The 13119-nt window shown below is 47.5% G+C and overlaps 2 protein-coding genes across 2 annotated transcripts; both read left to right on the top strand.

Annotated features, from left to right (window-relative positions):
* Positions 1 to 4420: 4420 nt before the first annotated feature.
* LOC129686378 (keratin-associated protein 16-1) lies at positions 4421 to 5848 on the top strand. Its single transcript, XM_055620310.1, has one exon. The coding sequence runs from the start codon at positions 4421 to 4423 to the stop codon at positions 5846 to 5848; it is 1428 nt and encodes a 475-aa protein (XP_055476285.1).
* Positions 5849 to 11877: 6029 nt separating this feature from the next.
* Krtap29-1 (keratin associated like protein 29-1) lies at positions 11878 to 12867 on the top strand. Its single transcript, XM_055620314.1, has one exon. The coding sequence runs from the start codon at positions 11878 to 11880 to the stop codon at positions 12865 to 12867; it is 990 nt and encodes a 329-aa protein (XP_055476289.1).
* Positions 12868 to 13119: the final 252 nt, after the last annotated feature.

The following is a 13119-nucleotide window of genomic DNA, read 5'->3' as shown; positions in this document are numbered from 1 at the left end:
TGAGTAGAGGTAGTGATTTCTTTGAGTTACCAGCAAGGGCTGCCCTTCTTAGTGGCACACAGAGGTTCTCATTTGTCCATCCAGTAAATAGTAATTGTGCACCGCTTACATACCAGTCTCGACTCTGGGTGCCAGGCGTGCAGCACTGAATAGACTGAGTCCTTGCCCTTATGCCACCTGGATGATGCTGAAAGGTGAGCAGCGCTTTAAAGATGGATCAAGTAGGAACAGCCTACATAGTCAGAAAAGCTGCCAGTTCACTTAGCAGGGGAGGATTCTTTGAGGAGATAACACCCTAAAGCGAAGGACAATGCCCTGTCAGCTCTCATCAGAGAGTTCTTTTTTGAGAGAATTGTCACTAGCCACAATTCCATCACCGGCTTAGCTGAGGAAGGAGAGCAGGTGGGGAGGAACCTATGAGTGGCAGGGAGCTGAAGAACTCTCTACCTCTCCCTCTACAAGGCTGTTGGAAGGTACTCTTTCACCACTGCTCAGAAGGCATATCTCAAAGAATCGTTGTCCCTTCTAGTCTCAACCATGGACACTTCTAGATTCTTCCTCCTTAAAACCTCTCCTACTGCTCTAGTCCGAAGAGCTAACAGATCCGGGTTGTCACCAGGATGCTTTTGGGTAACTGCCCAGATTTCTTACGGTTTCTCTCCATCTTTAAATTTGTCTTATTCCTCCTATCTCCATAGGAAGAGGTTTCTAAAATCACAAATCCATTGCTTCCAAGTACCATTGTTAAATCTAATTTCTAACTCAAGACTTCCTATAGCTTGGTGCTTAGGTAACCACCATGGACCCACCACTGTCTCTTCCTGTCTCCCGTGCTCTTCATTCTGACTGTGCCAACTGTATTAGCTGTCAAACTATTTCCCAAATGTATCCTGCTCTTGTGTCTTTGGTTTCTATAGGCTGGGCTTTAATCACCATTCCCGGACTATTCTCTTGGCCATTTTATTTATTACTTGTGAATAACTTTCCCAATTTCATAAACCCCATATAAATATTTCTTCCAGTATCCTTAAAGTGCTTGCACAGTCCTCTATTACAATAACCATTGCTATATGTCATAATTGCTCATGGGTGTGTAAATTTCTCTCTTTCTATGCTTTTGGTGCTTGGATTAAAGGTGTGCGCCATCACCACCTGGCTGTAAATCTCTTTTAAGCTGTAGCACATGACTGAAATTGCTCGTTGTTCTTTTGTATCCCCCTGTGCTGTCCTAGTTGAGATAAATCAAAGAGAAACTGAATGAATAATTACATACATTAATGTATGAAGGAACAGGTGATTGATAGCAAATGGATCAACTTTCCAGGGTAGGCTAAACTATACTAATGCTGAAAACACAGGCATGACTGGCCTTTCATTGGGCAAAAAGGCCTACCTCTGGTGTTTGAAAACCTGTGGTTCATTTCTCACCTCTATTCAAATAGTAGCAAAGAGGAGTCTTTGCAATGCTTAGGGACCAAACTGGAAAGTCACTTTGTTTTCTTTTCAATTTATGAATCCTGGAAGTCTTTTCCTTTAAAAAAAAAATTTGAAAAGCAGGCCAATCAGTTCATGTCAGAGACAGTCCCTGTTCCTATTACAATGGAACCCACTCGGACACTGAACTGCCATGGGCTACATCTGTGCAGGGGTCTTAGGTTATCTCCATGCATGGTTCTTGGTTGGAGTATCAGTCTCAGGAAAGACCCCTGTGCTCAGATTTTTTTTTTTTTTTGGTTCTGTTGCTCTCATTTTGGAGTTCCTGTCCTCTCCAGATCTTACTGTTTGCCACTTCTTTCCTAAGATTCCCTGCACTCTGCCCAAAGGTTGCCCATAAGGCCACAGAAGAAGACAATGCAGCCACTTCTGATGAGACCTAATTGACTAGGATCAGAAGGAAGGAAAAGAAGACCTCCCCTATCAGTGGACTTGGGGAGGGGCATGCATGCAGAGGGTGGAGAAAGGGAGGGATTGGGATGGGAGAAGGGAGGGAACCACAGGGGGGATACAAAGTGAATAAAGTGTAATTAATAAAGAATTAAAAAATAAAAATAAAAAATTTGATATTTGCTCTTCCTGTAAGTGGCCTGAGATGATCTGTGACGATAGTTCTCTACTCTCTTGACCTAGTAAACCCTACAAAAATCATGCAAATCAAGAGGTTCAAATCTTTGTGTTCGATTTAAGAACACCTGGGACATGAACTCATGGGCTGGCTCTTTGATCACCTCCACCTGAAGGGGGAGCAGCTTTACCTGTCCACAGAGGAAGGCAATGAAGCCAGTCTTGATGAGACCTGATAGACTAGGGTCAGATGGGAGGGGAGGAGGGCCTGCCCTGTCTTTGGACTGGGGAAGGGGCATAGGAGAAGGACAGGGAGAAGAAGAGGGAGGAAAGGTGGGATTGGGAGGGGATGAGAGAGAGGGCTACAGCTGGGATACAACGTGAATAAACTGTAATTAATAAAAATAAAAAATAAAAAAGAACACCTGGGAAACTGCCCATCCCTCAAGGATTTGCATATCAGAAACAGCACCAAGTATCTGAAAGATGTCACCTTAAAGAAGCCATGTGTGCCATTCCAGCCGTATACTGGAGGACTTGGTAGTGTGCCCGGGCCAAACACTGGGGCTGGGGACACAGGATAAGTGGCCAAAAGAGAGCTGAATTTTTGCTGCACATGCTTAAAAAAGTAAAGACTAATGCCAAATATAAGAGCTTAGATGTCAATTCTCCAGTCATCGAGCATATCCATTGAGCAAAGCACCTAAGATTCCCTGATAATTTTACAGGGCTCATGGCCTGATTAACTCACGCATGAACACCCACCCCCACCCCCCAACCCCCGCCACATCGATCCCATCCTCACTGAAGAGGAACAAATTGTTCCAAGGCCAGAAGGAAGGTTGCACAGAAGAATAAGATAATCCCAGAAGAAACTGAAGAAACAAAGACTTACGACAGTGGGATAAAGTCAGCATAAAATAAATGCAGGTAAAAAATTAATATCGTCACACTTCCTTATTTTGTGTCTCTCTGTGTGGGTATGCATGGGTCGTGGCCTATGTGTGGAGGTCAGAGGACAGTTTGCAGGAGTTGGTTCTCTCGTTCCACTCTCCTTCCTCCATCCTGTGAGTTCCCAGGATGTAACTCAGGTTGTTAGGGTTGGTGGTACTTTCCTTTTACCCCTAAACCATCTTGCGGGTCCCATCTTCCTCCTAAGAGATCTCAAAATCTCTCAAAATGGGTCTTTCCTGTGTGGAAGCTGAGACAGCCAGGCACTTCAGCACCATCATCCCCTCGTGCTTGCCACACATAGGGAACGGGCACAACCACTGGACCAGCCACTGTGATGAGGAGACTCTGCAGACCCACCGATCACTTGAGAAAGACATGGAAGGAAAGATGGAGGGGAAGCAGAGAGACCATGCCACGTGCTCCCCAGGGAAAGATGGAACCAATGCTCTTGGGTAGGGCAGCTAATAGAACAAGATGGAAAGGAGCAGCATTGGTTGAACGTATTCTATATGACATGAATGACGTCTGCTAAGAAAGTTGAGGTTTGGAGCCAGTGAGATGGCTCAACCCTAAAGGTGCTTGTTACCCGACCTGATGACCTGAGTTCCATCCCCAGAATGTACATGGTAGATGGCGAAAACTGACTCCTGAATTGACTTCTTGCTTTCACAGGTGTGCATGGTACATGCATGCACATACTTGTGAACACATGTGTTCATACATGCATAACAAATAAATGCAATACTCTCTTTTTTTCCTAAAAGAAGTTCAGTTTTCTGAAAGCCTGTATGGGGAGAGGATGGGAGCAACCTTCAGCAAATGACTTAACCGTTCTCATGCTCTACCCCCGTTCTTCATCTACAACTGGGGAGGGTACTCTAACCCCCACAGGACGGCTTGTGGGCTGTAGCCCCCTGACAGCTCAGTTTGGATGTCCCACCTATGACTGAACTCCTCACTGTGTGTCTCCAACCCTCCCTAATGTGCTTCCGAGGTAGACATCTGCGCCTGAACCGGGAGTTAGAAGTGGAAGGGTAGAAGGCAGCTAAATTATAGACTCCTTTCGTCTTTCCTTCTTCACAATGCTAGGATAGACAGAGCATCCATCGTGATCCTGATGAGGCTCATCCCAGTACTGTCTGTAGCTTTGAGGCTTCCATATTTAGCAAGTCAGTAAACAAGCATCTTCTTTATGGGCAGACAAACAACTTCTAGGTCAACAAAAAGGACATAATAAGATGTCCTTCCAGAAACAGGGCCCAAACAACAATGAGGAAAAGATGCGCTGCCCCCCCCCAAACAACATGCCCCAGTGAGGGAGTATAAAAAGGAGAGGCCTTGGCAAGATGTCACACTCAGAGGCAGCCACCTCCCAGCACTCACCAGAAGCAGAGATACCTCCACCATGTCTGGCTGCTGTTATTCTAGGAAATGCCCCTCCCTGCCAGCCGTCTCTCTCTGCTCTACTGAGGTGAGCTGTGGAGGACCCATCTGCCTCCCCAGCTCCTGCCGGAGCCAGACGTGGCAGCTGGTGACCTGTGATGACAGCTGTGGGTCATCGAGCTGTGGCTCACAGTGCTGTCAGCCTTCGTGTTCTGCGGGCAGTTGCTGCCAGCCGGTGTGCTGCGGGGCCGCCGTGTGTGAGCCTTCCTGTTCTGTGAGCAGCTGTGTTCAACCTGTGTGTTTCGAGGCCACCATTTGCGAGCCTTCCTGCTCAGTGAGCACCTGTGCTCAACCAGTGTGCTGTGAGGCCACCGGGTGCCAGCCTTCTTGTTCCGTGAGCAGCTGCCAGCCTGTGTGTTGTGAGGCCACATCCTGCCAGCCAGTACTCTGCCTGGCTACATCCTGCCAGCCAGTGATCTGTGAGCCCAGCTGTTGCTCAGCTGTCTGCACTGTGCCTGTCTCCTGCCAACCGATGATCTGTGAGCCCGTGGTCTGTGAGCCCGTGGTCTGTGAGCCTGCCTGCTGCCAGCCAGTGTGCCCGACACCTAGCTGCTGTCCATCTGTCTGCTCTGCAGCCAGTAGCTGCCAGCCAGTCTGCTGTGACTCCAGTCCCTGCGAGCCACCCTGCGAGCCACCTTGCTCAGAGGCCAGTGCTTGTCAGCCAGCTGCCTGTATGGCTCTGGTGTGTGAGCCTGTTTGTCTCCGCCCTTGCGAGCCACCGTGCATCTCTAGCAGCTGCCAAGACTCCTCATGTGGTGTCTCCACTATCTGCCAGCCCGTCTGCCCTGAGCCCAGTCCTTGCCTACCATCGGTGTGCGTACCCAGCCCATGCCAGTCTTCGTGCTACATAGTCAAACGATGCCGTTCTGTCTGCGGTGAGCCTGTTTCCTGTCCATCTACCTCCTGCCAACCTGTCTGCTGCCGTCCGGGGTCCTCTGCATCTGCCGTCTGCCAACCAGCTTGCCCCCCTCGGACTTTCTACATACCCAGCTCCTGCAGGCAGCCTTGTAGTCCAGTTTCCTGCCGTCCCATCTGCCGCCCATCTGTCTGCTCTGGACCCATCACCATCAGGCAGCCATATGTGACATCCATCACTTACCGCCCTGCCTGCTACCGCTCCTGCTATTCCATACTGCGCCGCCCCACCTGCCTGGCTTCTTACTCCTACCGTCCCGTCTGCTCCCGCCAGCCTTGTGCCGATCCGGACAACGCTAAGCGCGAGGGCAAAAAGTCGACTTCTAGCCAACCCGACTGTGCTGATTCAACGCCCTGTAAGCCCGAGGTCTCAGATGAGACTCCCTGCCAGCCCTCTGAGCTCAAACCCGCCAGTCCGATCACCCGCGAGGCTGCAGCCCCCCAGTCTGCCGCCGGCAAGCCCGCTGACCGCTGACCCTGCCCCAGCTTACCAGTTCCTGCAGAGGAACAGCTGAAAGCCAGAGAGAAGCCGAGAAAGCCCTGTGCACAGCTCACTATCACTTAGCTAGAATCTTGTTCTTTCGAAGCTGCCACCCACCACTTGCTTACGCTTCAGAGAACTCATCAGAAGTACCAGCCTCCTGGTTGTACTGGTAAAGACCTCCTGCACAGAGAAAGGGAGATTCTTGTCTTGTTCTGTTGCCACGGCACTGAGGAGAGCTGCTTTGCCACATCTCGGGGTTCTCTCTGTCCTCATGCGTTGTATTCCTCGGGAGCATCTTCAGCGAGGTGTACTTTATTGTGCAATAAAAGTGGCTAAGTCGAAGCGATACACTGTTCTGGCTTTTCTTTTAACATGGCAGTCTTAGTAGAGTCATTCTTCATCTTGGAGAAAGGCTCCCCAGCCAGCCCTCCTGCCATCCACCCCTCCTTTGCTCCTTCCTTCCTTCTATTCTTCCATCTGGTCCACCACTCATTCTTTCCTCCCTCCCTCTATATCTCCCATTTCTCTCCTTCCCATCCTTTCTCCCTTCTTCCCTCCCTCTTTCCATCAATCTCTTCCTTTAATTCATTCACTCATTCCTCAATCTATCTCTCTCTCCTTCCATCCCTCTCTTTTTCCTTCCTTCAATCCCTTTATCCACACATCCATCTATTCTTCCATGCGTTTCCTCCCTTCTCCTTCCCTTCTTTCTTCCTTTCTTCCCCCATTCCTCTCTCCTTCTCTTTCCTCCATCTCTCCAACACCTTCTCTTTATTTCCACCTTTTCATCTTCTTTCCTTTAAAGCTGTTTTTGTTCTTTCTTTTCCTCCATCCATTTTTTCTTTCATTCTTTACTCCCTCTCTTTCTCCTTCCCTTTAAAAATATCTATTATTCACTAGCTTCTTTTGATTCTTCATTCTGTGCTTTCTTCCCTCCCTTATTTTTTCTATTCTTTCTCCCTTACTTCCGTCCTTACTTCTTTACTTCCTATCCCTCCTTCTAGTCTATCCACCCTCTTCCTTCTTTACTTTCCCCTCTTTTTTCTCTTTCCTTTCAAAGTGTGTATTGTTCTCCCTTCCATCTAATATTCCTTCTTTCCTTCCCTTTCCTCCCTCCTTTCCTACCCTCTCTCTCCTCCTTCTTCCCTTTTCTTCCCATTCTTTTTAAATTTTTTTTCTTCTCTTCTTCCCTCCCTTACTCTCTCCCCCTATTCTTTTTTCTTGTTCTTATGTCTTTCTATCCTTCCTTTTCTATTCTCTTCCAACTTCCCTCCCTCCTTTCCAACCTACTCCTCCTTCTAATCATCCAGCTCACTGGCCAACCAGTGGTCCTTATAGAATAGATGCTAGGTAAGTAGCATGGATAGTAAAATGAAAAGATAGAAGCCTCAGTCTCCAGTCTTTGGGAAATCACTCTATCATGGGGTGACACATATTGATGAGATAGTTATTATATTCTTTTATGCAAAGCAAAGGGCTCATATTCTTTGGTATAAGTAGGAATTAACCAGGTACAGAGAAGGAGGTGTCTAGGAAGGAGAAGTACATACAAACAAAGAGGGACCAAACTGTTCATTAGACGATGCTTGGGCAAAGGTGTCCTTAGAGGGAAGATGAGCCCTGAGAATGGGTAGCAGGCAATGATCTCCCAACAGAGATCCCTGTGTGCTAGATAGATACTTGGCTTAGGGAAGGACCTATGTGAAGTCATTGAGGGGCTGTATGGAGGGCAGGGATGTGAGGAAAAGATGGATTCTGGAAAGTCTTTCTGGCCTTGGCATGGAGGAATCAATGGTAAGAAATGGTCCTGGATACAGAGAAACTGAAAAAAAAAAAACAAATGTCTCTGGGGGGTCAAAAAGGAATGAAAACAATAAATGTGAGTCTTGCTTCCAGTAGGGAAGGTTGAGCAACAGGGCTTCTTGTAGGAGAGCTTTATGTTCTGATCCTGCAGATGCTTGTTGTCTAAACATCACTTCCTATATCTGAAGCACATAATCTCTTCAAAGAAGTCATACCCTTATTTCACACAGAATGGAAGGTGGTCTCTTGTCCTCCAGGTCTAATATGAACAATCATAAGCACAGGAGAGGACAGACCAAGACTTCCTAGCTCTGTCACTGTTGACCTTTGAGACAGTCATTTTCTGAGGAGCCTTGCAGATCATTAAGCAGAATTTCTGGTCCCTACCAGCCAGATGTTGTCAGACATGCCAAGGGAGTCACAACCCCAGCCATTGGAGAACCAGTAGGTTTGACGACAACAGAGGGAGAAAGTCAACAGCAAAACTTATCTGCACATAGATATTGGCTGGCGTTACAGTCGTAACAGGGCTTTGGGATTCAACCTATCTCCTTCTAAAGTAAGAAGAACAGTTAGTCAGGGATTCCATCCTCTGTGGTAGGCACTATGCCTTGTGTTTCATGTAAATCATCATTATTCTTCAAGGTAAGATTTCTCCCTGCCCTGTTTCTTCCCTTTGTGTAAGATGAAACATCTGAAGGTCAAACAAGCCATGTGCCAATGAAGAGACAACTAAAGTGTGGTTTAATCAACACAATGAAGTATTATGATTAAGTGAAAATAAATGGAAGGTAGCTACATGGAACAGCACTGGTGATCCCTAATAATGATGTTGATTTAATTAATCCCTAGAAGATCATATATGAATCTAAAGTATAAAACAACCCATACATGTATAGATATACATGCACATATAAACACACAGATACAACGATCTGTATCTCATGTGAATATTATATATATTCAGTGTATACACACACACACAAACACCAAACACACACACACACACACTCAGGATAGTTAGAGCTAATAAATAACATAAATTATTTAAGCACAGAGTTGAGTCCAAAGTCTATTTTTTAAGAGAATTTAAGGGAGAGAGAGAAAGAGGGGGGGGACTTACACAGTGTATGTGCATGTGTGGGCGCAGGTGTGAGTTTGCTCGGAAGCCAGGGGAGGACTTCATTTGTCCTACTTTATCACTCTCTGACTTATCTCCTTGACATCGACACAGGGGCTCTCACTGAAGCTAGGTTGATGACCCCAAACTCTAGTGATCCTTCTGTCTCAAACTCTAATAATATTGAGGTCATGACCCCCCAACACCAAGACTGGCTTTTCGTGTGGTGTTTAAACTCTGGTCCAATGTGCCCTTTAAAAAAAACTATTTCATTTATGTTTCTTATACCTTGTTCTCCCTTTTCTACCCCAGTCCCTTCCAAAACCCCAACACCAGTAGGAGAGAAAGAAGGTTAGTGGGGAGAGGGGACATAGTTTTCCTTAGCTACTTCCTGCCGCTTAGGGTTGTCAGGTTCCTTGGGACAAGTCCAAACTTTGTTTCAGGAGATCTCTAACTTCTGGTCACGCTGCATGAACGGGAGCAGCAGGGTGGAAGCGCCAGCAGCCTTCTTCCTTCCAGAACTCTCTGGGCTCTGGCATTTACTCCCTCTCCAGAGTCCTCAGATTTAAACTATCTGCAGCTGGCAAACAGCCCCACTCAGAGCCTGTATGAGGCAAATAGTTTGCTGCTGTGGACCATCTGAATCAGCCCCATATCCCATACCTACGATTAAAACAAAAACATGTTTACATATCATAACCCAAAACTTCCACAACACTGGTCCCCTTAAAGGCTGAGTCCTCTCTCCAGCCCCATCACTGTATTTCTTGATGTAGTCATGAAATGTCTTTGCAGTCATAAAATGACACTGTAGATGTCTTCAGTGCTTTCAATCACATTAAGCTGATTGAAAATAAAGTTTTCTTTTGATCGGGTATTTTTTTTTTAAAGGGAACAAAAACAGAATCACTCAGAGGAAAATATATTTTAAAAAATGAAGATTTCTGTCGATGCAACTAGTGTGTCTCAGCACAGAATTTCATTTTTCAAATTGAAATTGATGTTGCATTTCAAATATTTGTATGTTTCTTAGTTTGGTTGACTTATTTGGTGAGACTAAATGAATTTCTTTCGGGAGATGAAGAGCTTTGGGGTAAACATATTCCAGAATAAAACATAATCCTTAACTTCCCAAGTATCAGAATTCTAGGGGTGCGTGATGTCTGCAGCTTTAAAGATGACAAAATGAACAGAAGGAGGGTGCCAGGAGCTGTCCATGCCATGATGGGAAACACAGCGGTAGAGAAGGGCTCTTTAATTACAAGGGTGAATGTCTTTCAGACCTGGCTCTCATCAGGAGTTTGTCTTCTTTTAAGACAGAAGGTTGGGGGGGGGTCAATAAGACAAGATTGCTTAGTCAGTGGATCCCTTCTCTCTAGAATCTTCACATTGGCTTTTTAAAGCTCGACTCTCAAATTGTTTCCTATCATTAACAGCTGTAGTGGCTTCTGCTTACTGTACAATTACTCCCTTGCTGCTCTCTTGCCAAGCCCCCTCCAGAATCTCCAGCTTTTTCAACTGTTTCGGAGGCATCTGAGTTAACCTACGAAACATCAAGGCAGCTTAGGATGTCTCGGGACTTTGAAGATGTGGGTAATGAGCGAAGCTGTTCCACAGAATGAGCTGCGAATCCAGAAGTCAAGACTAGCCCTGCCTGCCCTCCCACGAGCAACATCTTTCCATTCCATCGCACGCCTCCAGCAGGAGCCAGGCCACACAGTGCACTTTGTGTGGGCTGCTGGAATCAGTTGGCGGTGCAGCATCTAGTTGAGCCCAGAGGAAAAAAAAAGGCAAGTCTAGAGGGAACGTCACAGATTCTTCTTGGAAGAGATTGCTTGAACTTTAACAAGCTTTGCAGAGATGACCTGGTGTTTCTGGTTGTTGGAGTTTCATATTTGTGGAATTCACAAGGTGTTGATCTCCATTTTGTGAGTTCTATACTCCTATTGTGAACTAGTTGAAGGTTTGTTTTACTTTCCCCAGAAACATGTGGGAAGTTTCTTACACTCTGGTGCAGGCTGAGCTGGAACTCCCTTTGCAGCCCACACTGGGCTTGGACTTACAGCAATCCTTCTGCCTCAGCTTCCCGATTATCAGCATTGGGTGAGCTACCATGCTTGATTAAATGCCTGTCTTTTAAATGTTTGAACGAAAAGACCATCTTTAGGCGTATTATTAAATAGAGGTAGACGTTCAACTCACTTGATTCAGCCAACGTCACACTGCCGTGGGGAGAGGACCCCTGTCACAGGGCTTGAACATGCTGCTTATGGGCCAGCCCTGTGGTGTGACTGTTCTCCCTCCCCAAGGCCCGGCAATTCCTCTTCTCTGCACTTCCACGGGGAGATCCAAATTCAAGCAGAGATTTTGGGGCCAATCACTCTGGATTTGAAAATTGTTTTAATCATCCTTTCAACTCTTGAGTTTATTTTGTTACTTTAAAAATAAGGATGCCAATAATATTTACTAGTTAAGGTCACTGCTAAGATAAATGAACCAAGTGCAGTAAATGGAAGAAGCCATCATAGCTGTTAATTGTTGGCAGCGATTTGAGAGTTAAGTTTCAAAGAGCTGTTGTGAAGATTCCAGAGAGGGGGCACGCCTAAGCATCTTGGGATCCATGGACTGATTTTTTTCTTTTTCATTCTCCATCTTCGCTCTCACACCTTCTCTTCCAATATCGTCATCACTCCACCTGCTCTGATGGCACAGCACTGCTTCCTGGGGGAAGAGTGGCCTCAGCTTGGAGGAGGCCTCCTGATGAGAGGGTACTGAGCAAAAGCCTGCTTTGGTGAGGCTGAGGAACAGCCAGTAAAAGGGACAGCTCATCCCAGAGTGGCATCTGTGCATCTAAATCCAGCAAAGAAAACCCCCAGCTCGAAAGACATGTTTTCTGTTTTTAAGTGGGGGCATCTTCCCGGGCTCCTGAAGCTCTAATCTGATGCTTATACACAAATGAATAAGAACAATAACAAGGAAAGATGCTGCAGGTAGAGGCGACACCCTGAGGAAGGACTATATAATCCCCGTGGAATCAGCTGCTTTTTTCAAAGCCAGACTGAACCTGCAGCTTCCCAGCCTGGCTAGCAGGAACGCCATGGCAAACAGCTGTTGTCCAGCAAACCCCACAGCTGCTCCAGCTGTGCCCACCAGCTCTACATGCTTCGATGGTCACAGCATTAGGAATGCTATCCGTCTGCCCAGCTCCTGCCGGAGTAGGACATGGCAACTGGTCACACATCAAGAAAACCACAAACGATCCAGCAGTGCCCCAGGTAGCTCTGAACCGGTTTCTTGTCCACCAACCTGCTTTTCAGAAACTTCCTGCGTGGGTTTCGTTTGCCAACCCATAGGTTCGCACACGGCCTGCTGTGCCTCTAACGCCAGTGGGGCTCCTCATCCAGCTGCCTCACTCCAGCCCTCCTGTTTGGAATCTTCTGTCTGTGATAACAGCCCTGGCCACCAGGGCTCCGGCAAGGGACCTGACTGCACATCAGGGTCATGCCAGACACCATGTGCCCCATCAGGCTGTGACGATAGATTCTGCCAGCCACCCTGCTCTGAAGCAACTTCCTGTGTTGAGAGTCCATGCCTACCAGCCAGCTGTGAGGCTACTTCATGCCAACCAACCTGCTGCCAAGGAGGGTCACCTCAGCCCATCAAAGGTGAAGGTCAGCTCTGCAAGTCAGTTTATTACCAACCGGTCTGCTATGTTCTCCAGCCCTGCCAGCCAGCCCCCTGCCTGCCACTAACTTGTATGTGTCGATGCAGTCAAATCTGCTGTGTGCCCTCCCCTTGCCAGCCACCCCACTGTCAACCAGCACCTCCAATCTCCTTCATCTGCCAGCCGGTGGCTCCCTGCCAGCCCCCCTGTTTTGTAAAGAGCGGCAGTAAATCACGAGCTATGATTTCTGGCCAACCGACTTGTGGCGGACCCACGTCCAATGGAAGTGGCTGCCATTCTCCTCCCTGCCAGCCCCCTTGCTGTGTGACTGGTGTAGGCAGACCTTCCAGCGGTGGTCCCAGCTGCCGTCCACCAACCTCTCCAAATGTCTGCCAAGCGGGCACCTGCATGCCCACTTCCTGACAGCCTCACTGTGAGGTCAGCCTTCCTACGGCCACGGTTCGTGGGGGAACGCTTCCCACAGCACTCTCCTGAGGGTGTGCTTTCGTCCACAACTGTGGAGCCATCATGCAGGCTCCCACCTCCAGCCTGCTCTCTGGCTTCACCGGAGTTCAGACCTCCTAAGTGCGGAGGAGAGACTGGGTCATCTCTGTGGAGATCTTCTTACCTAAGGCTGATATGCCAGCAGGCGTGGTCCGCTCTCCAGCATGCATT

Source organism: Psammomys obesus, unplaced genomic scaffold (genome assembly GCF_907164565.1).
Source record: "Psammomys obesus unplaced genomic scaffold, mPsaObe1.curated_primary_1811, whole genome shotgun sequence".
In the NCBI taxonomy this organism is placed as follows: Eukaryota; Metazoa; Chordata; class Mammalia; order Rodentia; family Muridae; genus Psammomys; species Psammomys obesus.
Note: the sequence above shows the minus strand (reverse complement) of the source record. Positions and strands in the feature narration are given on the sequence as shown.

Coding starts and splice junctions, on each gene's coding strand:
- Krtap29-1 (XM_055620314.1), top strand. CDS start 11,878: ATGGCAAACAGCTGTTGTCCAGCAAACCCCACAGCTGCTCCAGCTGTG.
- LOC129686378 (XM_055620310.1), top strand. CDS start 4,421: ATGTCTGGCTGCTGTTATTCTAGGAAATGCCCCTCCCTGCCAGCCGTC.